The sequence below is a fragment of the Topomyia yanbarensis genome, chromosome 3 (assembly GCF_030247195.1).
Source record: "Topomyia yanbarensis strain Yona2022 chromosome 3, ASM3024719v1, whole genome shotgun sequence".
In the NCBI taxonomy this organism is placed as follows: Eukaryota; Metazoa; Arthropoda; class Insecta; order Diptera; family Culicidae; genus Topomyia; species Topomyia yanbarensis.
In genome coordinates this window covers 164,899,085-164,923,838 of record NC_080672.1, presented here as the reverse complement: position 1 = coordinate 164,923,838, position 24,754 = coordinate 164,899,085, and the positions used below count along the sequence as shown (strand labels likewise).

Here is a 24,754-nt window from a genome sequence, read left to right as displayed (position 1 = left end):
ATTTTACATTTTTTCTTCGACGCTGAATTAAACTGAAGTGCACCAGTATTTTGGTCATAGGCCAAAAATAAGGGAAAATAATACAATGATTGCGCTATCTCCACGATCGAATACAGCTCCGTTATACGGTGCCGGAAAGAGCGATCAGTAGCCGTATAGTCAGTCACTGGCACCTGCCGGCTACTTCCGGTCTCAGCAGTTGTTGTGTGTGTTAATCGTTCAAATGTGACAAGTGTGCAAACCAAAAGCGAAATGCATTTGAAAACAGTCAGTCGGGAAGCATTTTTTGGTGTGCAGTTCATCGCGCTTACTTGGAGTTCCATCAGTTGGAAGGGGTCCAAGCCAGTGTAAACGAACGGGATTTTAATATAAATAAAATAGTTATTCTTTTGGTTGTTTATTTGGGTTTTAACCAATATGGGCATTAGGGTGACAAGAAATAAATTACCCGCATCGGCCCACTCCTGAGTCGATTCCCACACGGAGTGCTTGCTCCAAATTTGAAGCAAATCGGACATGTCTGGCTACCGGACCAACGTATCTGAAGTTTGTTGACATTATCATATATTTTCATTATATTGGTTGTATATATTATATGTATCATATACATAATAATTCCTTATTTTACTTATTATATTGTAGTATACATAGTCTTAATAACAATTCAGCTTAAACAGTATTGACACGCTCAATATGAGCGCCAGAAGAAAAAGATGGGTGGGTAATGTCTAGGACATAACCGGAGTGTCGTGACTACTCGTTTGACTTGTAATTCAAATCGAATGATACTCAATGAAATATGTGGGAATGTTTCAAGTTATTCTTTATAATAATTATGGTGGTTCTGAAAAGAACCTTTGTTGTTGGCGTCTGCGTTGATAGGGGATGCGCTGGATTCTAAGCTCGTTGAGGCTTTCATTCATGAAATGAACAATTTTCTTGTTTTGAAATATCAATGTTAAAATCTCTCGAAACAACCATCGGAATCTTTTTCGTACAGAAATGAAAACGTTTAGCGAAAAACTAGGGGCGGGTAATGTCCGGGACATAACCGCAATGATCATATTCTTAAAATTCTGCTTGTATCTCTTTCAAATGGCTAAATTTTACGCAATAAGTTCGATTCACCGGGCTTAGCGAAATTTTCCTGGGGATTCCTTTCGTTAGTATATTCAGCAAAACAATTTTATTACCGAGTTCTCCGCGTTGAATACAGGTCAATAATTTCATATAATGATTTCAACAAGCAGACAATGTAGGGGAGAGAGGGTAACAATGAAACACATTTTTTCTACAATTTAATTTGATGATAATACATGTTATTTGTGTAATCAAAAGTGATACATAGTGCCACTATGTTGTTAACTAATACATATATTTTTTCCAGCTGGTAAAATTCACGGGAAATAACATTTTTTGGATAATAAACAGTTGGTGGTAAAATGTATCAGTGTGCCCCATGGGTAGGAACTATGAAACACGATGTCATCTATAGTGAAATATTCTACTTATAAATTTTATTCTTTTGTTTTGACGAAGAATGATCCTAACGCTTTGAATTAAAGTTATATTGAGGCGAAAATCGTTTGTTTACGAAAGAATCCACTATATCATCGCGTAACATCGAACCACCATATATGCATATTAGCTGCAATCCTGAAATAAGAGACAATTTCTACAAAATTTGGCCAAATTTACTAATTTTGCACTATATGAGTAGTATTTAGTGTGGAAAATCGGAACCCATTGACATTTTGAGACAGACCACAAAAACAAACAAAAATCACTGTTCCCCATACGCCATCGTTTCACAGTTACCCAATGGGTCTATTCATGAAAATTGTGAAATCACACAGAACCATGAGTAGTTACCAAAAAACTTTGTTCGCGGCAAATGTTGAGCATAAAATTTGCTATAAATAGCAATAGACTAAACATTTATTCAATGAATGGCAATTCATAAAGATGGAATAATGTTTATCATTGCAAATTTACTCTGGCTATCACAAAACAAACCAATATCCATTAAAAGAGATAGAGTTAGCAGATCTCTTCCAAAATATAGCAACACGTGTAAAGAATTAGAAATTGTGAAATATGAGGGAATTAGACGATTGCGATCATGCATTGTGATTTTATTGCGAATGTTTCATAGTTCCTGCTGATCCACTGTTACCCTCTCTCCCCTACATGTATGACAGGTGGGAGTGTTCTGAAGTGGTTTTAGTGGAAGTAACAACAAAAAATCATGTATTGGACATTTTACAATGATTCTCCTTAACCCTGCAAAACCACGGGGTTGGCAGCAGAGGGTTAAGTTGTTTGGAAGAGATGACAGTTAATATATGATAACTGAAAATATAAAAATGTTCTATAAATTGCAAAGTTGACCTGAAAATTTGTCATTTCATTCATAAAGGAACAATTATTGAAATTATGTCAATTTATGCTTTGCAAGATTTGAAAAAACTTCGAAGTGTGGTCACGACACCCCTGTTATGTCATATACATTACCAACCCATCTTTTCATCATTCGTTTTGGTGTAGCTTTCGCTTAGTGGCAGAGTTGCGGCATTCACTGATTTTCTTGGAAGGATTTGCAAAAACCTTCGAGTTTGTAGATTAGAAAAACATTTTATTATGATTCACTGGTAAAAGTACAGAATTAACAAACGCAAACTTAGTACTAGTTAATAAAAGAAACTTTCTAATTAAATTCTTTTTCCATTTTGCATTCGTCCTAATAAGAACGGTTTGTAGATAACTATATTGATACAAGACGAGAATCTTTTGAAACAATTCAAATCTTGCCGACGATTGTTTTTACTGCGTACATACATCTTTCCCTTTTCGCAGCTCACACCGAATGAATACGCTTTGCAGCCTTCGATATTTTGGTGGCAATTTTAGTGGAAGTTACTACCGCCTTTTCAGTGACTGCGTTTCTTAGCCTTTGGCTTTTTGGCCCCTATTTATAGGTTTTATCATTAATGTTGATTCTCATTTGAAGTAGTTTGTGAACTATTTAAACAAATTTTATATAGTAAACAACGTATCGGTAGCAAGCGTGGAACGTTTTCCTTCCGATTTATGAAACAAGATTGGCAATCCGTTTAGTAGAAGAAAAGTTATTAAGGTTCAAAATGTACGTAACGCTTTCGCTAATATGCACTACTATCGCTTTCTCGCTCGTTCTCGTGGCGTGCATGAGCCTTTTCTTTCCGTCCGACTTCTAATGGCTTAACCAAAACTAATATGTCGGCTTTCCCCCACCAACTGCTCTCGTCAAGCAACCCAGTACGAATAATCATAGGAAAAAACATTTAGTGGACCTATATATAAACTTTTCATTATTTTATTGTTCATTTGCTGCACCATTTTGACGGATCTGTGCGGGATGGGCTGAAATTTTTCACTTTTCCGAGTCGTTTTCGAAAGATTTTTCAAAACATAATTTTTCCGTTGATAATGAATGTCCTACATATTCCAAAATTTAATACAACATTGGTACAAATATTTTCGACAAAATGCCGAAGAAATTGATTAAATCCATTCAGTACAACAAAAGATATAAGCGTTCAAAATCTTTGAATTTTGAAAAGGGGCCCCTATATTGAAAGGTAAGTCGTTAGTCACGACAAAAGGTCGAAGGGATGGAGTTTCTTTGTAGAACCCGCTTAGAATAGGGGATTATGGGGTAAAACGCACCCCCGGGGCAAAATGCATCTCTTGATTATATCGAAAACAGCTGAAAGTTTCTAGAAAACGGTAACACCATTCGGAAGTCCGCCATAGTAAACATACACTGTCAAAGTTTGATAATTGTAGATCAATAGCAGCTCGAGAAATAAACAAAAAACAATAACGTGCTCTTCTCATGTAATTATTGTGGCTCGTGCAACAAGGATTTTCAGCTCTTATAAATACTGTTTTACTATTATATTAGAGCATTCCAGTTCTATTTATACCGTTGTTCATTATTCTGTCACACTACATATGAAAAAACTACTAAATAATTCACTTTTTGCTAAATTTATATCTCTGCTCCATCGGGGGCAAAATGCCCTCTTTTCTGATTTTGCTGGTTTTTAATCGAAAACAGAAAAATCGTTCTGAAGACCTACCAATTGCATAACCTAAGGCTATTTAATGGCACACTTGTGTGAAATCTCGTTAGAATACAAAATCACTTGCTTGTTCACCGAGCATTATGCCCCGTTGTTGCGGTGCATTCTACCCCGTTGTTGTAGTGCATTATGCCCCGTTGTTGTGGTGCATTTTGCCCCCGCACAGGTGCGTTTTGCCCCGCTTATTTTTCGAAAAATGATTTTTAATGATTTTGAAAAATTGAATTATTTTCATGTTTTTGAATATTTTGCAAAGCGTTTTGATTTTGATTACAGAGGAAAATGTTGGCTACGCGATATCATTAATTAAATTCTCCCAATTGATGTTCTATAGCTTAGTAATGATCATATTTTCTTAGGGGGTGCGTTTTACCCCATCTTTCAGATTTCAGACGTTAAGGTCGGACTAAAGTTTATCATTCTTTTATTAAACATTATATTTGCTATATACATAATTTTATTATATTCGTATATTATATTTTATTTCTTCTAAGCATTACATTACTTTTATTTTCACTACCGTAAACCGGGATGACTTTGATTATCGGGGTGACTTTGATCACTCGAAAAAAAATTCGTAGAGCGCTTATTAAGCCAGAATAGTCTGCCGAAATATTTTTATTTGAAATGATTTTTACTCTAAACTTATAAAAAACTGATTTGTTATACTTTTTGAGTATATTGTTCGGTGTTTGGGTAGAAAAACTACAAAAAACCAAAATTTGACTTTACCTTATTTTTACGAAGCTTCGTAAAGTGTCTATTTTTTATAAAACAAATAAATCTCAAATTTGAGCAAGAGTAATAAATTACAATTTTTATTTTCCTATAGATTGGGATGTGCCAAATTTAGTTTTAAAAGTTTGTTTATTTTAAATACATTTTTTGTGAAACTAGTTGGCAATTATTTCAAATTATTTTAAGTTAAAATTCGCAACATTTTTTTTATTGTTCAGTATTCCAACGTGTTAAAATGGATGAAACTGTTTGTACATTGATAAAGCACTGAAATAAAACAATTTGAGCAGTTATAAAGGTTTTCAGAATCTTTCATTCTAGTTGGATACAAATTATATGAATCTTGGTTACTCGAATTTTACAGTACATTGAAATACTTTGTATAATACCAATTAACACCTATTTAGCAATGAGTATCTTTCCAGAATTAGTTTAAACAAACATTTGAATGAAAAACATTGACGTCAATTAATGTGGGTGAATATGCAGGTTATCAAAGTCACCCCGGAATACGAAAACGGACCTCAACTTGAAATCATTTTTGGAAAAATAGCTGTAAGCGAACAATTTTAGGTAAAACCATCCAATCTTGTTCTCCATACATCAGTACATGGTTTAAAAATATTAAACTTGAAAAAAATGTGTTGCGTCTCAAAATATGTAACGAATACGTCAAAAAGTGATCAATGTCACCCCGGTTTACGGTATATGAATTATGTTAGATTTGTCATATGCATTCTTGACGATATTTATTCATTTCATTATTTGGGACGGGAGGGTACACCAGGGCATCATAAGAACTGTGTCATTGATTGGGGTACGTCGATCGCCTGTTTCTAGTCAGAAGTTTATGTCTGCAATGAATTCCTAATTTTTCGGAACTATGTAGTGATTGTTGATATTTCTATCTGTTACGACACAGTAAATTTTACGCGTTCTTGTCACACAAAGCATCAGCGAGAATTGCAAATACCGCTATTCAAACGTCCGGATTTTATTGTTGGGAGGAGATTCTTTGTCCCTGTGGAGTGCACATAAACACTTATGGATCCAATTCATTTTGGCCCTTTATATAGCAATAAATTAAAAGTCCTAACCTAACAATGTTTGTTTTTGTTGGTAATAGCAACAGCAGCACATCTGGGAAAATATGACCCAAATTCCTAAAGATTGTGTGTAACAACTCCTATAATTTAAAAATCTGGCAGAATCAGAGGATTATCTTTTTGTCTGGAAACTAAAAATAAACTCTGGCTGTTCTGTATCGATTTTTTGGGCTATTTTCGACTAAGAGAAACGAAAGTAATGAAATTGAAAGATGGATAAGTATCCTAGATCGAATTAGCTAATTAGCGAATTAGAAACTTAGAACGGAAAACTAGGACTAGGTAGGCTCATATGGACATGATCGAAAGGAAATGTGAAGAATCCTTTGCCTTCTGCTAAGTAGGAGTTTGGGGTTGCACCCAAGTCTACCGCATGGTTGTTGATAGAACATAACTCATCATCATGTTTAATCGCCGACGCCGGCGGTATCATGTCCGAAGTCGATCATAGCAACCATACGCGTCGGACGCGAAAATTTTCTCACTCCTGATGTTTCTCTTTATTTAAAACTGAAAATATTTTTTTTATTTTTATTTATTGCGTGTAGTGGAGTAGACTGGTTTTGCACTATTTTTGCACTTTCGAGCAGAAGTGAGTAAGTTCCATTGACACTTCTGCTCGAAAGTGCAAAACCAGTGCACTCCACTACATCGGTGCGCATAAATCGTAAAGGGGGGGGGGGGAGGGGGGGGTAGGTTGGCCGAGTTTTGTAAAATAAGTTAAACACGTCAAATGTATCAGTGGAAAACTTTCAATTAAAAAAAAATATCGTTTTTTCGTATATAGGTAAGGAAAATAAAATAACTTTTTAGTCTTTTTAACCTTTTTGGGCTTAGTTTTGGCAGCTTCAGTGAACTTTTTACCAGCTCTCGCTGATTTTTTCCTCCGCCAGCGTACGCTTACGTTTGATTTCATTTTTCTGCTCCTATAATACTGCTTTTATTGGGGAATCAGTCAAAATTTAAGTCGATCGGCGTTTACGACCTTGCCACTTCTTCGAATCAGATCGTGCACTCGCCTTGGGAAGAGATCTGACGTCTTCAGAGAGGCTTACATCTGCAGCAGATTCTATGCTAATGGACGAGTTTTGTTCGGGGTTAGGTCGATCTGTGACAAATCCTGCCAGAAACTCCTCAGGAGGAAAAAATTCAGGATTGAAGAGGCTACGCCAAAGACTCTGAAACCAGCTTGGCATTTAATTCATAAAATATCGGAATCAACTTCTATAAACAATTTCCGACTTTTAATGATTCTAATCTCTTATTTCTATTTGGTAATAATTTTAATTATTTTTATTACTTATTTCTCGTTTATATTCATCAATATTAGCATAATATCAAATTTTGCTTTGAAAAAGGTTGGCATTTCACAAATATCAAAGTGCACATTACTCTACACTAAATTTACAACTCGGCCAACCAGCCCCGCACAGAACTCGGCCAACCTACCCCAATGTATATTTTCGAGAACAATCACGATTTACACAAAAAAAATATAAGGTTACACTGGTAACCGTTATACTATTTTGTTGGGTTTTGAATACCCTTTCCAGATGTACCAAGTTATTGGAAATTGGATGTAAATTGATTCGCGTTACACATATTATTTTTCAGAAACAGAAATTTACTCACCAGTGCCAAAAAAGAATAATTTTAAAGATGAATACTGTTTTCGGCAGGACGAAGTTTGCCGGGTCAGCTAGTAATTCATAAAAGGCACTCGGTCAACCTGCCCCTTCGGCTAACCAGCCCCGGTCACCCCTATGTATTGGAAAATTGATGGTAAATTGTGTAGTGACTCCCTAAATATTACGAAAAGGAACGTAAATAAAGAAAGGCTCTCAATGTACTTACGACCTTTTGCAAACTTTCCCGAGATATGTAGATAAACGGAGAACTTTATTTATGCATTGATGGTTCAACTTTTTATCTACCTCTCTTTTGTTGTAAATTTTATGCATTGAACATATTCGATATACCCACAAATTGATTTACGTTTCGAAGAAGTTTTGGTTGTTTTTTTTCTATGCGTGAATTGAAAAATTCATATTACTTAAAACATAGAGAATTTCGGTGAACCGTCATGAATTTTAAAATGACATCAAACAGTGACCTCCTACTCGTCCAGACCATTACGAAAATACTTGATTGAGTTATATTATTATTGATTGAGTTATAGCGAATTTAGTTAAACCAGCAGTCGCCATCTTAGATTTCAACATGGCGTCAAACATAAATTTCTGGCACTTACTCGTCAAAACCATTCCGAAAATACCCATATTGATTGGATTATAGCGAATTTCGCTAAACCAAAAGTCGCTACCTTGGATTTCAAAGGGGCGTCAAAAATCTATTTCTGGCATCCACTCGCCTAGATCAAAAGCGAAAATACCCATATTATAGAGTTGCGGACCATAAGGAGTCGTTCAGATCCGTCTATTCCATCTTTCTGAATGTTTTTTGTATTCAAAAGGATTTTTTGCAAAAACCGTGTTTATTGCGAAATCCGGGCAAAAAAATGTCAAAATTCTTCTAAGTTCTTTGCATTTAAAAAGACTTTGAATAGTTTTTGTAAGAAAAAAAGTCTTTTGCATTTAAAAGGATCTCTGGCATATATAATCTGAGAAAAATGTACATCATTTTTTCTTTTTTTATCAACGACTATGAGTGAATCAATTTTTTCTCTTTATGTTGTAACGACGTTCAATAAATCCAAGAGTCTCTCAGAATTATCAATAATTGAAGCAAAAGATATTCTGTTTCAAAATTGGTTCGCCATATATTTAAAAAAAATATAGACATGATTTTTTTTTAAGGGAAGGTAAAATATATATTCAGCATCACAAAATTGCTCTCAACCGATGTTTTCATGAAATTCAGGCAACTTTTAAGATTTTATCCGTCTTCTGTATGGAGAGAGATCACTGTGGGGCTTGTCAAAACAATGAAACCAAAAAAAAAAATCCATTGGCTGTAATTCTACGTCAGATATACAACCAAAATTTTAAATCCTTTCAATTTTTTTCTTGCATTCTTTAGCGAAAAATAATTGACACGTGTTTTTTTTTTTCAAACTATGAGTTTTTGAATTATTGAATTTTTAAAAAATGCACATTTTTCAATCACTGATAACTCGGAAACTATTCGAAGTATGGAAAAACCGTCAATTTTCCGACCGTTTTTTCTAAATTATTGGATGTTTTGAGCATACGACCGTTTATATGCTTCAATCTTTCGGCACGTTGGATCATTGAATTATTGATCTGTAGATCTTCGAATCTCATTTAAAATCTTTTAATTTTTGAACCGGATGTTTAGGGCCACTGCTCGTTGGATTTTTTGATATTCGATTCTTTGGATTTTCGGAACTTTTGATCTTTGCATCGTTGGGCACTGTAGTTTTGAATCTTTAGACCGTTTTTTCCTTGGAAGGATCTTGGTATGGAAATCTACGGATCTTTAAATTTTTGTATATATTTGTATTCTTTAATCTTTTTACTCATCATCATGTTTAATCGCCGACGCCGGCGGTATCATGTCCGAAGTCGATCATAGCAACCATACGCGTCGGACGCGAAAATTTTCTCACTCCTGATGTTTCTCTTTATTTAAAACTGAAAATATTTTTTTTATTTTTATTTATTGCGTGTAGTGGAGTAGACTGGTTTTGCACTATTTTTGCACTTTCGAGCAGAAGTGAGTAAGTTCCATTGACACTTCTGCTCGAAAGTGCAAAACCAGTGCACTCCACTACATCGGTGCGCATAAATCGTAAAGGGGGGGGGGAGGGGGGGTAGGTTGGCCGAGTTTTGTAAAATAAGTTAAACACGTCAAATGTATCAGTGGAAAACTTTCAATTAAAAAAAAATATCGTTTTTTCGTATATAGGTAAGGAAAATAAAATAACTTTTTAGTCTTTTTAACCTTTTTGGGCTTAGTTTTGGCAGCTTCAGTGAACTTTTTACCAGCTCTCGCTGATTTTTTCCTCCGCCAGCGTACGCTTACGTTTGATTTCATTTTTCTGCTCCTATAATACTGCTTTTATTGGGGAATCAGTCAAAATTTAAGTCGATCGGCGTTTACGACCTTGCCACTTCTTCGAATCAGATCGTGCACTCGCCTTGGGAAGAGATCTGACGTCTTCAGAGAGGCTTACATCTGCAGCAGATTCTATGCTAATGGACGAGTTTTGTTCGGGGTTAGGTCGATCTGTGACAAATCCTGCCAGAAACTCCTCAGGAGGAAAAAATTCAGGATTGAAGAGGCTACGCCAAAGACTCTGAAACCAGCTTGGCATTTAATTCATAAAATATCGGAATCAACTTCTATAAACAATTTCCGACTTTTAATGATTCTAATCTCTTATTTCTATTTGGTAATAATTTTAATTATTTTTATTACTTATTTCTCGTTTATATTCATCAATATTAGCATAATATCAAATTTTGCTTTGAAAAAGGTTGGCATTTCACAAATATCAAAGTGCACATTACTCTACACTAAATTTACAACTCGGCCAACCAGCCCCGCACAGAACTCGGCCAACCTACCCCAATGTATATTTTCGAGAACAATCACGATTTACACAAAAAAAATATAAGGTTACACTGGTAACCGTTATACTATTTTGTTGGGTTTTGAATACCCTTTCCAGATGTACCAAGTTATTGGAAATTGGATGTAAATTGATTCGCGTTACACATATTATTTTTCAGAAACAGAAATTTACTCACCAGTGCCAAAAAAGAATAATTTTAAAGATGAATACTGTTTTCGGCAGGACGAAGTTTGCCGGGTCAGCTAGTAATTCATAAAAGGCACTCGGTCAACCTGCCCCTTCGGCTAACCAGCCCCGGTCACCCCTATGTATTGGAAAATTGATGGTAAATTGTGTAGTGACTCCCTAAATATTACGAAAAGGAACGTAAATAAAGAAAGGCTCTCAATGTACTTACGACCTTTTGCAAACTTTCCCGAGATATGTAGATAAACGGAGAACTTTATTTATGCATTGATGGTTCAACTTTTTATCTACCTCTCTTTTGTTGTAAATTTTATGCATTGAACATATTCGATATACCCACAAATTGATTTACGTTTCGAAGAAGTTTTGGTTGTTTTTTTTCTATGCGTGAATTGAAAAATTCATATTACTTAAAACATAGAGAATTTCGGTGAACCGTCATGAATTTTAAAATGACATCAAACAGTGACCTCCTACTCGTCCAGACCATTACGAAAATACTTGATTGAGTTATATTATTATTGATTGAGTTATAGCGAATTTAGTTAAACCAGCAGTCGCCATCTTAGATTTCAACATGGCGTCAAACATAAATTTCTGGCACTTACTCGTCAAAACCATTCCGAAAATACCCATATTGATTGGATTATAGCGAATTTCGCTAAACCAAAAGTCGCTACCTTGGATTTCAAAGGGGCGTCAAAAATCTATTTCTGGCATCCACTCGCCTAGATCAAAAGCGAAAATACCCATATTATAGAGTTGCGGACCATAAGGAGTCGTTCAGATCCGTCTATTCCATCTTTCTGAATGTTTTTTGTATTCAAAAGGATTTTTTGCAAAAACCGTGTTTATTGCGAAATCCGGGCAAAAAAATGTCAAAATTCTTCTAAGTTCTTTGCATTTAAAAAGACTTTGAATAGTTTTTGTAAGAAAAAAAGTCTTTTGCATTTAAAAGGATCTCTGGCATATATAATCTGAGAAAAATGTACATCATTTTTTCTTTTTTTATCAACGACTATGAGTGAATCAATTTTTTCTCTTTATGTTGTAACGACGTTCAATAAATCCAAGAGTCTCTCAGAATTATCAATAATTGAAGCAAAAGATATTCTGTTTCAAAATTGGTTCGCCATATATTTAAAAAAAATATAGACATGATTTTTTTTTAAGGGAAGGTAAAATATATATTCAGCATCACAAAATTGCTCTCAACCGATGTTTTCATGAAATTCAGGCAACTTTTAAGATTTTATCCGTCTTCTGTATGGAGAGAGATCACTGTGGGGCTTGTCAAAACAATGAAACCAAAAAAAAAAATCCATTGGCTGTAATTCTACGTCAGATATACAACCAAAATTTTAAATCCTTTCAATTTTTTTCTTGCATTCTTTAGCGAAAAATAATTGACACGTGTTTTTTTTTTTCAAACTATGAGTTTTTGAATTATTGAATTTTTAAAAAATGCACATTTTTCAATCACTGATAACTCGGAAACTATTCGAAGTATGGAAAAACCGTCAATTTTCCGACCGTTTTTTCTAAATTATTGGATGTTTTGAGCATACGACCGTTTATATGCTTCAATCTTTCGGCACGTTGGATCATTGAATTATTGATCTGTAGATCTTCGAATCTCATTTAAAATCTTTTAATTTTTGAACCGGATGTTTAGGGCCACTGCTCGTTGGATTTTTTGATATTCGATTCTTTGGATTTTCGGAACTTTTGATCTTTGCATCGTTGGGCACTGTAGTTTTGAATCTTTAGACCGTTTTTTCCTTGGAAGGATCTTGGTATGGAAATCTACGGATCTTTAAATTTTTGTATATATTTGTATTCTTTAATCTTTTTACCTTAGGATATTAAAATCTTTAGATTTTTGGATCTTTCGACTTTTTAATTATTGAATCTATGTGTGTATGTGTGGATCTTGGGCTATTTAAACCGTTAAATATTTTAACCGCTGGAGTTGTAGCATCTTCATAATCCCCTATAATCCGGTTAGCATCTTCACATTCCTTAAGGGTATACTCACATAAAAAAACATTTTTTTATTCAATAATGTAAAAACATTTTTCTTCCACAACCTTGGGTAATGGTTAAGTTGTAATTAATTTATTCAACTGATACATGAATTACAATAAAAATCGCACAATTAAAATAAAACCATATTTTAAAGCGGTACTGAAAGTTTTCGGTATTCCGCGATGCAACTGGATGCACTTTATTTGTAAGTGAATAATAAGGATTATTTTACATCTCCAGTGTTGTAACTCTTCGTAGGACAAACTCAAAATATCATATTAGCGTAGTAAAGTGACTCAATATACAAGATATTGAGAGTGCGGCATCTCACCCGATGCGGCAACTCTCCCGAAACTACACTACACTTATATTGATTTCTTAAAGCATATCGACATTAAATTTCCTGAGAAGACACAATGAAATATTTAAATATACCGTGATTCACTAAATTAAAAATACTAAACGTTTTTCAATATCCGTTTAATTTGGTAACAATTCATCTTATTTCTGCATGAATTGTCATTGCAATCAAACAAAAATTAAAAAATCGCCAAGTTTCAGAAAAAAACATTGTTTTTTACACAGCGCAAGCCTCAGGTTAACGGTGAACATAAAAAGTGATGATTGAAAAATATTACAAAAATGAACTAATAACTAACAATCCCCCCAAATCGCGCACCAAAAACCGAAAAGACGGACATCAATCCTGCTTGATTCATGCATTCAAAGTGTGAGCATGGCGTGTTATGGCTTTGGGCCAAGAGAGGTAAAGGTAGGCATATACAATTACACTCGTATAGCGTGCAACAAAACAACAAAAACAATTTTCCACTCGACAGCACCGAAAGCCGGCTTTGCAGCAGTACGATGAAGTTGCTATTTAAACACGCCACCGCCGGTCAACGTCACGTCAGCGTACGAGTGTAAACATCCGCGGTATGCTTGGATAAGCTTTAGCAACAACATGCTGACTTTAACACAATGAAAACTACCTACAGCAAGTCAGCAAAATGTATGATTGCAACCCGATGAAAGCCACTAGCAATAAATTTCGATTAACAGTTTTCCCGACCAGTTGTTTGGTTCATCGACACACCTTTTCCCAGGTGGCTGTTACCTCCGATGGCACATGACGTCATCGACGCGATGTGATGTTGTGCGGATCAATGGCGTGTGAAAGCTCAATAAACCTGCCACTGATGAGCACCGAACGGTCAACACCCGGACCTTTGCTTCGCTGGAAATTGTATCACCCAGAGAAAACAAACTGGTTCGGTAAAAACAACTCATTTAGCAAAATGAAAGTCAAGGTTGAGTGACTAGTGCACACTACTCACCGGAATGAACGGCGCTTTCCTCCTCTTTGTCCTCCTTGCAGCGCAGAAACAGATCTCGTACCATTTCGTCCGCCTTGTCGCCGGAACGAATGAACTTTTCGAGCCGTGCAAAATCCAATTCTTTAACGACGATCTTCAACAAATTTAGATTATCTGCGCTCTGATCAACGCATTTGGAGGTTAGACTCTTCAGCAGAGAGTTGCTTCGAGAGAGTTTGGTGGAATGTGTCCGCCTAATGAAGCTGAGAGATTTCTTCGGACTAAGTGCGGAATATGGCGACGAGGTTGGTTCCGGTGATTGGGCGGAGCAACCACCACCTCCACCAGCGTCCGAAGAGTAATTGAGTGAAATCTTCGGTGTTGACTTCAGCAGGAAGGAACTTTTCGGCGGGAATGTGTTAGCTGGTGACAGGTTCTGTGGTAAAGTTTTTGACTTTTCCTTCGCCGGCGAGGGTACGAGCGATGGTTTCTCGGGCAGATTGAGTATATTGTTCCGGCTGCGTGATTTCAACAACCGGATTGGTGTAGAGGTGTTACTCTGCTTCTGATGGCACGTGGTCTCATCGTCATCGATGTTGACGCTGGCATTAAGAACGATACCGTAACGTTTGAGTTTGTTCTCTCGCTCGTTGCCCCCCAGCAAGTTATTGGAAGAATTTAGAGAGTCATCCAGACTCCAATCGAAACTACAGGCACTGAGATCCGGGTTGTAGATTCGTTCTAGGGAACGTTTCGCGAAATCATCCGGTTTAGACCCCGGCGTAGAAGTACCAGCCGTCGGAAGATCCTCTACGTTTGGATCGTGACAGGAGTTATCTGAGGTAAGTGGCACGTAGAATGTGGATCGTCGTCGGGAAGACTCGGTCGATGCAAATGATGTTTCAGCTGCTTGCAACATGACTACGTTTAGAGCATGTACACAGGTAGCTACACTGAAATCTCTGTTGGTTCATGCGGTGATTCCCACCACTAAATTGTCGATATGTACGACACACTCACGCAAATATAAAATCAAAACGATTTCGTTCACTTATGCACTTCACTTTCTTAACTGACTTCCATTGTCAGAGAACTCGATGAATATGGTGTCGAACTCTATGCACTAATAAGGAAAAACAAATTGATTTACATGCACTTTTTTTCTAACAGAATTTTCAATCAGTTACGGAGCAGTCAGAATACGAGCGATCATTGTGGTATGAAGTAGTCAAATCAACGTTACAATCATCACTAACTGTTAACTAGTCCCTGCAGAATAATCTCTGCACATTTTCTCGTCCACATTGAACGGAGCGATCTTCTGTTTTAGAGGTTGTAAATCTCATTTTACAATCTTACGAGCGATTCCTACTGGTGATACATGATCTCTCCCTATCTACCCAGAAAGACATTTTACATCATTCAACTGAAAAGCGGAAAACAAAGGGACGAAAATTACAGTAAAATAATTAGAGACCTTCTTCAGTTAAACATGCGGCTCTAAGAATCGGCTTGGGAGACGACTGCCAGTGGGGGAAAAGACCGAACGCAATTGACCGTTTCTATGACGCATACGTGCTGTCAGCTAACGTAAACAAATAGGCAAATGCAACAAACGTGGAAAATATTACATCATTATACGGACGATCGCTTTACGAGCTACACCAGTCATCACAGGGACCACATTCCTACCAACTACACCTCTTTCAGCTTGTATCAACTAGCCGCTACCGCCGCCAAGGTACCCAATTTTGGACACGCATCCTCGCACCACATTCGTCTTCCAAGAAAAGCCGGTTCCCACTTTAGTCATGCTCGGCTGTCCTGGTGCGGGTTCGACACACGGTTCGTCTAATTACCTGCGACCAACACACACCATTGGACTTGGCGCACGAAGCGTGTCAAATTGATCCCTTTTCCCATCGATGGCGAGGATTCAATTTAGAGATGATATCATTCTAACTGGTACGGCGTGTGGAACATAAATCTCTGGGATCACAGCTAGGGATCATGCGATGCTAAACGGAATCTTGACCGACAGTGCACAGTTGTGTCATACCAGTTGGAATGTAACGAACTGTGTAAATCCATATAGCTAACCATGAGATGAAGCAAAGATGACTCATATAGGTAAGTTGCTGCCTGACAAGAAAACATTAAAAGAACATTTACGAAATCGAAAAGAAGACGCAAGCACTGGGAGACATGTATCTAATTTATATTGACATCGACATTTGTAGCTGTGGAAAAAGATATTTAACGTTCCAAAAGCAACAAAAGTTGAAACTTAACAGTTTATTGGAATTAGATCTAATAAGTAAATTGACAAACAGAATATACTCTTGTATTGAGACAAATAAAGCTCTGCCTTGGTAATTACCGTCGTGTACTCATTCTGTGTAGGTATGCCTGTACAGAAAGATTGCTAAAAATCTATTGTACTATCCCAGCGCACCAACAACAATCACTCACTCTCAATTAGATCGGAGCCCCGGACACGACAGCCCATCTCACCCACCGGCAGCTATAAACGAAAGCAAAATATCAACGCAGTACTTGCGAAATCAGCAAAAAAATAAATAAGTCTGGAGACACCCATATACAGCTGCCGTGTGCCATAGCCCTTCTTAGTGCTAACAAGCAAGATCGCAAACATGCGATAGCATTCACCCGAAGTGATCCTTCAAAAAAAATCGCGCAATCCGGTCATCAGGCAGGAATTTGTATAACAATGGCAATAACACAGTCCCCCTCCTAGGTCTACCAACGGCGCATTCGTGTCAATTGCTGACTGAATAGAGTGTAGCTACTGCCTGACTCCACCCTGGATCAGTCAAATTGAAACACCCAAGCGTCTGATCCGAGCTGTTAACGTTGGACTACCACCGTCGCCAGCTTAAACGAGGAATGTGTCTAATTTAGATGCAGATGTTTTGATAAGCCGCGAATGGGCTTCAAATCGAAAAAAACTGCATGCATTTTTTATTGTTTGCCGGGAGAGAGAGGAATAATTGGAAGTATGCATACACATCCACGAACGTTTTGAAAGTTGAGAGTTAGGCTCAAATCAGACGATACATCAGCTTCCGTCAACGGAAAATAATGCCACCGTTATGTTACCGTACCGTGCGAATCAGCTGGATACGCTACATGTAATTAATTTTGACGTCCCGTTGAGATGCAGTACCGGTGACGGAAGCCTGACGTATCGTGTGAATCGTACTTAATCCTGACGATAGTAAGGACTTCAGGGGACTTCTTCAAAAACAACCCGATGTAAGCGTTTCGAAAAATTACTTTTATTAGCCTACTACAAACATACTAGGTTCTTGAAGCCCCCTTCGTCCTTAATCCTTGAAGCCCACTTGTCTCAATGGCATAACGGAGGAAACCCTGAGCTCTGGGCATATTTACGTAGAATAAGCGCTCGAAACTCCCTTCATTATTTTCTGTTTTACGGCACCTCTCACCGTTTCTCTGCTTTATTACATCTTGATGTGTAATCAACTGCACAGCACTTATTGCGACGCGTCTTGCACAGTATTATTTGTACTTTTTTATGTCTAGTGCCCCACAAAACGTCACTAAACCGCCAGCCTTTGCTGATCTTTAAGTTAGACTTGTCGAGGGAGGGATCTTCAAGGGACTCACTGTACACACACACTTAAATGAAAATTCCTGCAATCGGGTAAGATAGATGTGTTTTTATCTGCTTTCGTCTTTAAATTCTGCTTTTCTGAACACAGCACATCAGCGACGATCGTTTATGCTCGTTACAATATCGCTTCTCCCGCATCGGCCCGTCCACAAGACACGGCCCATGTTATGTGTAGACTATAAAAAAGGTTCAAGTTAGTGATCAACGCACGCAATTCCAATTTCAGCTGCAGAGTAACCGTGTCCCCGAGAGTTTGCTCTTGCTGCTGTTGATGTTCGTTCGTTCGCTGATAGTTGATCGGTACGAAAAAACCGGATCCACAAGTTGCTTGGAATTCTTTTGATACTTTGCTTCGCTCGTATTCTTGGGAGACTTCTTTGCTTTCTTCACTTCTTCATCGCACAGTAACGTATTGAAATGCTTCTTTTCATTAACACATTTGATTTTCTTCCATTAATAGCTATTTTCAACCAAACAAAGATCGGCTATGCTAACACTAATTAAATTCTTCACACTTCTTTTCTTCACGCCACCCACCCCAACTTACACCTAAAACGGATATGTATAGTTTCGTAGAACCGTATGACGATGGAACGAATTTAGGAAAAACTCCTTCCGCAATCTTAGCAGGGAACTTCCAAAACAAGCACCGAAAACGTTAGCCAGCAGACCAAAATAATAATAATAATTGATAATAATTGTACAACACTGTTACACGGGCAGAAATCCCCACGAAACTAATACAATGCTCTGAAGGTACTGTGGCAACTAAGGCACAAACGAAACGGAACGACGCGCGATACGCCACTAACGTATTCTCCAGCTCGACTGACACTGACGATCGAATGGAACCAACATTCTCATCTCTCCTGAAATTCACAGTGCGAGGCAAAAAACTTGTTTTCGGCGTGGAATGGTTTGCGTGTAAGCTTGCGAATAGTCTAATCCACGATGACGTCATCAGTTTTAACTTTGACAGTAGCTGCGGGTGGAACTGTGTTCGATGTTTTTCTTCTTGTGTTGTGTTTATTTTTATTTGAAAATTGACAATCACTGCTTTTGTTTACCAAACTGTATTTGGATAGTTGTGATTTTTATTTAAAATGACTCATGACTGTGTAGTAGGTAACTGTAAGTCGACTGAAAAGACGTTGGAAGTTCGTTTGTGTTAATTCCTGCTGTAGGTAAAGCAGCGGAACTGTGATACACATCGATTGGGTACTCTCACATAAGTTGTTTAGATTCTGAGAGCAACGATGTCCCTGAAAACATGAAAATGTACAATCTTTTTGTAGAAGATTGTAGCGATAGAAAAAAGCGGATTTCATGATAATGCCAGCTCTAAGAGCAGTACACATTATTATTCTGATAGGGGCTTTTTCGAAGATCTGAAAAAATCATCGAACTAGAAAAAGGTACATCGTGATGCATGAAAATCGCAACTCTCCACCAAATTATCAAAAAATTAGTTCAGACAGATTTCCGATGCGGTCGACTGCATCCGGGCTCTTTTCTTCTTCATGTAAATAGTTGTACCTGTATGAAAATTTCTAGTATATCCTTACAGTGGAAATATGAAAAGTAACTGATTTGGTGCCGATTTCTTCACCCACACTGAACTTTTAAAAATAATGCGTGGGTAAAGAAATCGGACCTTAGTTTATTTAGTCACTATTTTTGAGTAATTATTCTCAGGCAAGAATCTGAGTATGTTTAACAAGATTTGTTTTCATTTCAGATGAAACACCAAATGTAGAGAATTCAAAAACGGATCATTCCGAGTCCATTCCGATGAAAACGCCAGTGTCGATTGTTAAAACAACTATATCGTTTGCAATTGGCACGGTTGCAACAACGTGTTGACTTTCTAGAAACGATGCTACGATAATTAAAACGACGGTTTATTGGCTGAAAAATGACTGTCATTAGCAAATATTCAACGTATTTACAATTTTGTAGAAAGTAGCCAAACCTTACTGTGTAATGACAAAAAATGAAGTCTTCGTAATGATATTGCAAAATCTTCTTAGTAACGTTTCATTTGATGAATATTACTCATTGTGCGCTACAACAATTTCGAAGCATTTTTACCGAACAGTATTCGCAATGTACGAGTGCTTAAAGTATGCAATCGAAATCGTATCAAAAGATACAATCGATAAGCATACGCCGCGATCGTTCAAATAACAGTATGGGGATAGAAAGATATTATTGGCAGTTTAGAGATTAGTACAGAGAGACGGTCGAATCCTAAAGCTAAACATCATCAAAGCGCTTACAAACTTATGCAAACTACAAAAATTTCTAATCGGCCCGGCAGCAAATGGAACGCTTGTGTTCATCTGTTGCTTATACGGGACGATGCTCTGATCAGTTCATAATCAAAAAAGTCCGAATTTCTCGATATTCTCGAATGCTAGTTCTTGCTGACAAAGGATTTGATATCCCCAATATAATCACATCTAATGAAACTACTTCCTTAGTAAAGGGACTAAATTAAATTCGTTAAATATTGATAGATGTAAACGAATCACGTCGCTTAGAGTTCACGTGAATAATTGGTGTTCTGAAATTCAAATTTACTTCTCTTAAAGGAACAATTCAAGTCGACTCTTGGAGATGGAATTAATGCCGTTGATTTGATTGTGTATTTGGCTTGTATTTTAGTTTTTTTTTCCTTGAACATTACCATCGCAATAAAGCGTTGAAGATTTCTAATGGGATTTTTGATTGATGTGCAACGGTGTAGTGGAGTGCACTGTGCAAAAATGGTGCAAAACCAGTGCACTCCATTACACCAGTGTCAATCAATCAAAAATCCCATAAGTGTAGCAAATACGTTTCGATAACAACCCAGTAAAGTTTAGTCGGAATCCTACCTGTTTCTAACTCGCACTCCGACTCCAGTGTCCCTGGTGCCGGAATACTATTTAGAACCAGGTTCATTTTTCGGTATAAATTACTGGGAAATACTATGAAACTCCAGATCAAACCATTCGGAATTTGATTCAGAATCCTAAATGGATTCAGTATGGCAACGAGCTCAAATGTAACAATAAACTCCGAAACTGGGATAAATCCTCAAGAAAATACATGAAATGTTTATTGGTAGGGCAATTCAGAGGTTCTTTTTTCACTATCCAGAAAACCTTGACTTACTGGACACAACTTTCCGGAGACACTATCTTCCAAAATGTTCAGTCTCGCATCAAGTCAAACCATTTTACTAGTAAGGTTTAGATTGTTGCAATGTAGCTAAAAACCATACAGGACTCATTCATGATTCCGATCACCGGGTGCCATTGAACTTTGAACCCATTGAACGATAAGTGACATTTATAACTATTTTTTTCAAATCCGTCTGTCCGTCGACTGTGCATGCAAATTTGCCGAGCAGATTATGGCATTCAAATGGGAGCAAGCAACACCATGGCAGTGTGAGGTCGGGACATTTTCTCGTTCATCCGCATTGAATAGATCGCTTGAACAAAGAATTTTCGAATGTTTTCTAAAACTATAGAACTAGCAAGTGAAACTATTTTATTGGTTAAACTTACTTTTCCCACAACCACCTATTTTCCACTACTATCATGTCTTCGACTGTATGTACAAACCAGTTTTTTTTTTTATTCATTTCGTTTATTTGATAGGCACAAATGCGTTAGCTTGGTGGTGCCAAATGCTTATGTTTTTACATAATATCTTAAAACTAGGAGGTTACAATGTTGAAATATTTTTTTTTTACAAAGGAAAAAAAAGTTTACAGCTATCTTAAGACTAGAAATAAGATTCAATATACAAGAGAGGGCCAAAAGATTTTTTTATGAAAAAATTTAAAACAAGGGATTCACTTTACGAAATATTTTACGGTTATCTTAAAACTAACAATATAGTTTAGTACACAAAAGGGGGAACAAATATTTATGAGAAACTTCACAGAAATCTTAAAACTAGGGATTCAATTCTATTTACAAGATGGAGGACAAGAGTTTCAATAAAGAGTAAAAATTATAGCTATCTTAAAACTAGGAATACAGAACACTAATTTGAATTTTTTAACTAAAACTTATGCTTGGTCAAGATATTCAGAGGGTGGCTTATTTCCGCATCAGTGTAGCAGCAGTTGTATCAAGGACAGGGGAGAGACAGGGAAAGAAGAGCAAAACTTGCAACTTTCGCTCGACCGGGGGGGGGGGGGGGGAAGGGGGATCAGCGAAACAAATTTGCGCCTCAGTCTAGTAAGTCGTCGAGTACCGGATTCGGACCCGCGGGGAATCCTTCAAAAGTCATCGGACCTCGAGTCGCTCTCGCTTCAGTTTCCTTCTATGCAGGCGTAGTGGTAAGGGCGACGGCGGTTACATAGTGGCACTCTGGAGCTGATCGGTTCCACAAGGCAGGAGGAAACTCTAAAAACGAGAAATAAAAGAGAGGGGCTAAATTGGGATATTTATCGTTTTTATGAAAGTATAAATAAGGGACATATAGGGGAAATCACGAGTTGCCAGCATATCTCGGACTGGGACATTGGGTGGTCTACCTCGGGCCCGAAGGGATTCCTTTAACTGAGACCTGGCGTCACGATACCCGGCGCATACCCAGACAACGTGTTCGATGTCGTGATAGCCCTCGTCACAAGCGCACAGACTACTCTCCGCAAGCCCAATACGCCGCAAATGCGCATCCATGGTGTAGTGATTGGACATAAGTCGGGACATTACGCGAATAAAATCCCGACCCACATCCATCCCCCCGAACCAAGGCTTCGTTGATACCTTTGGGATAATCGAATGTAGCCATCGTCCAAGTTCCCCGTTGCTCCACGAGGTTTGCCAACTGTTGAGCGTCCTCTGACGACAAATACTAAAAAATTCGTTGAAGCAGATTGGTCTTTCGTATATGTCACCATTTAATGCGCCCGCCTTTGCTAATGAGTCGGCCTTTTCATTGCCCGGGATAGAACAATGAGAGGGGACCCAAACAAAGGTAATCTGATAAGATTTTTCAGATAACGTACACAAGGACTCCTGTATCATCCCCAGAAAATACGGGAGTTGCTTTTTAGGCTTCACCGCACAAAGAGCCTCGATAGAGCTGAGGCTGTCCGAAACGATGAAGTAGTGATCTGTGGGCAGAGTATCGATGATCCCAAGGGTGTACTGAATTGCAGCTAACTCTGCGACGTAAACTGAAGCGGGATCATTGAGCTTGAATGAAGCGGTGATAGTATTGTTGAAGATACCGAAGCCAGTGGATCCATCGAGATTTGATCCGTCAGTGTAAAACATTTTGTCGCAGTCGACTTCTCGGAATTTATTATAAAATATATTGGGGATCATCTGCGGGCGTATATGGTCCGGGATTCCACGAATCTCTTCCTTCATGGATGTGTCGAAGAATACAGTAGAATCAGAAGTATCTAGGAAACGGACACGGTTGGGATTGTACGAAGAAGGATTGATGCTCTGTGCCATGTAGTCGAAGTACAAGGACATAAAACGGGTTTGAGAATTAAGCTCGACGAGCCTCTCGAAATTTTGAATTACCAACGGGTTCAGAATGTCGCATCGGATGAGCAATCGATATGAGAGTTCCCAAAATCGATTTTTTAGCGGAAGAACGCCCGCCAGCACTTCGAGACTCATCGTATGGGTCGAGTGCATGCAACCCAAGGCAATGCGCAAGCAACGATACTGGATTCTCTCCAGTTTGATGAAGTGTATGTTCGCAGCGGAGCGGAAACAGAAACACCCGTACTCCATCACCGACAATATCGTTGTTTGGTACAACCTGATCAGGTCTCCTGGGTGAGCACCCCACCATGTTCCAGTTATTGTTCGGAGAAAATTGATCCTTTGTTGGCATTTCTGTTTCAGATACCTAATGTGACAACCCCAGGTACCTTTAGAGTCGAACCAGACCCCGAGATATTTAAATGTGAAAACCTGGTTGATCGTTGCACCCATTAATAAAAGCTGGAGTTGCGCCGGCTCACGCTTCCTAGAAAAAACAACCAACTCAGTTTTCTCCGTGGAGAACTCAATACCCAGCTGAAGAGCCCAAGCAGACAAATTGTCCAAGGTATTTTGTAATGGTCCTTGCAAGTCGGCAGCTTTGGGCCCTGTAACAGAGACCACCCCGTCGTCTGCAAGTTGCCTTAGCGTGCATGAATTGGCAAGACAATCGTCAATGTCATTCACGTAGAAATTGTAGAGCAGGGGACTTAGACATGAGCCCTGGGGAAGACCCATGTAGCTAAATCGCGATGTTGTTAAATCGCCATGCGAAAAGTGCATGTGCTTTTCAGACAACAGGTTTAGCAAAAAGTTATTTAAAATTGGTGAAAGACCATGCTGGTGCAGCTTCTCTGACAGAATGTTGATAGAAACTGAGTCAAAAGCCCCCTTAATATCCAAGAAGACTGATGCCATCTGCTCTTTGTTAGCATAGGCCATTTGGATTTCTGTAGAAAGCAACGCAAGGCAATCGTTCGTCCCTTTGCCTTTGCGGAAGCCAAATTGTGTATCTGACAGTAAGCCATTTGCTTCAACCCAATTGTCGAGGCGAAACAAGATCATTTTCTCGAACAACTTCCGAATACAGGACAGCATTGCAATCGGCCGATACGAGTTGTGGTCGGAGGCTGGTTTTCCTGGTTTTTGGATGGCGATGACCTTCACTTGCCTCCATTCATAAGGGACAATGTTACCCTCAAGAAACTTGTTAAATAAATTCAACAAGCGCCTTTTTGCTGTGTCAGGCAGATTCTTCAGCAAGTTGAATTTGATTCTGTCTAACCCTGGGGCGTTATTGTTGCACGATAAGAGAGCAAGTGAAAACTCCACCATCGAAAACGGTGTTTCGTTCGCGGTATCGTGAGGAGACGCGGCGCGGCACTTTTTCTGTACCGGGACAGAGTCCGGACAGATCTTCTTGGCGAAAGCGAATATCCAACGGTTTGAATATTCCACGTTCTCGTTGGTACTATTACGGTTACGCATACGTCGTGCCGTACCCCAAAGAGTGCTCATCGCTGTTTC

At 38.1% G+C, this 24,754-nt stretch overlaps 1 protein-coding gene across 8 annotated transcripts in view; it reads right to left on the bottom strand.

The window, feature by feature from the left end:
* The window catches only part of LOC131691638 (ras GTPase-activating protein raskol), a 439,624-nt gene that overhangs the window by 48,033 nt on the left and 366,837 nt on the right, over positions 1-24,754 (bottom strand). Inside the window, exons 1-2 of one of the 8 annotated variants that reach the window (XM_058978190.1) lie at positions 18,265-18,557; positions 14,081-15,182 (exon numbers count right to left, since the gene is read on the bottom strand). The exons of 6 other annotated variants lie outside the window; for them this stretch is intronic. In XM_058978190.1, coding sequence (XP_058834173.1) covers positions 14,081-14,978 — 898 coding nt within the window. In that variant the 5' untranslated portion in view covers positions 14,979-15,182; positions 18,265-18,557. Of the gene's footprint in view, positions 1-14,080; positions 15,183-18,264; positions 18,558-24,754 lie in introns of those variants that run through there. One more of the 8 variants, XM_058978191.1, reaches the window with a different exon arrangement.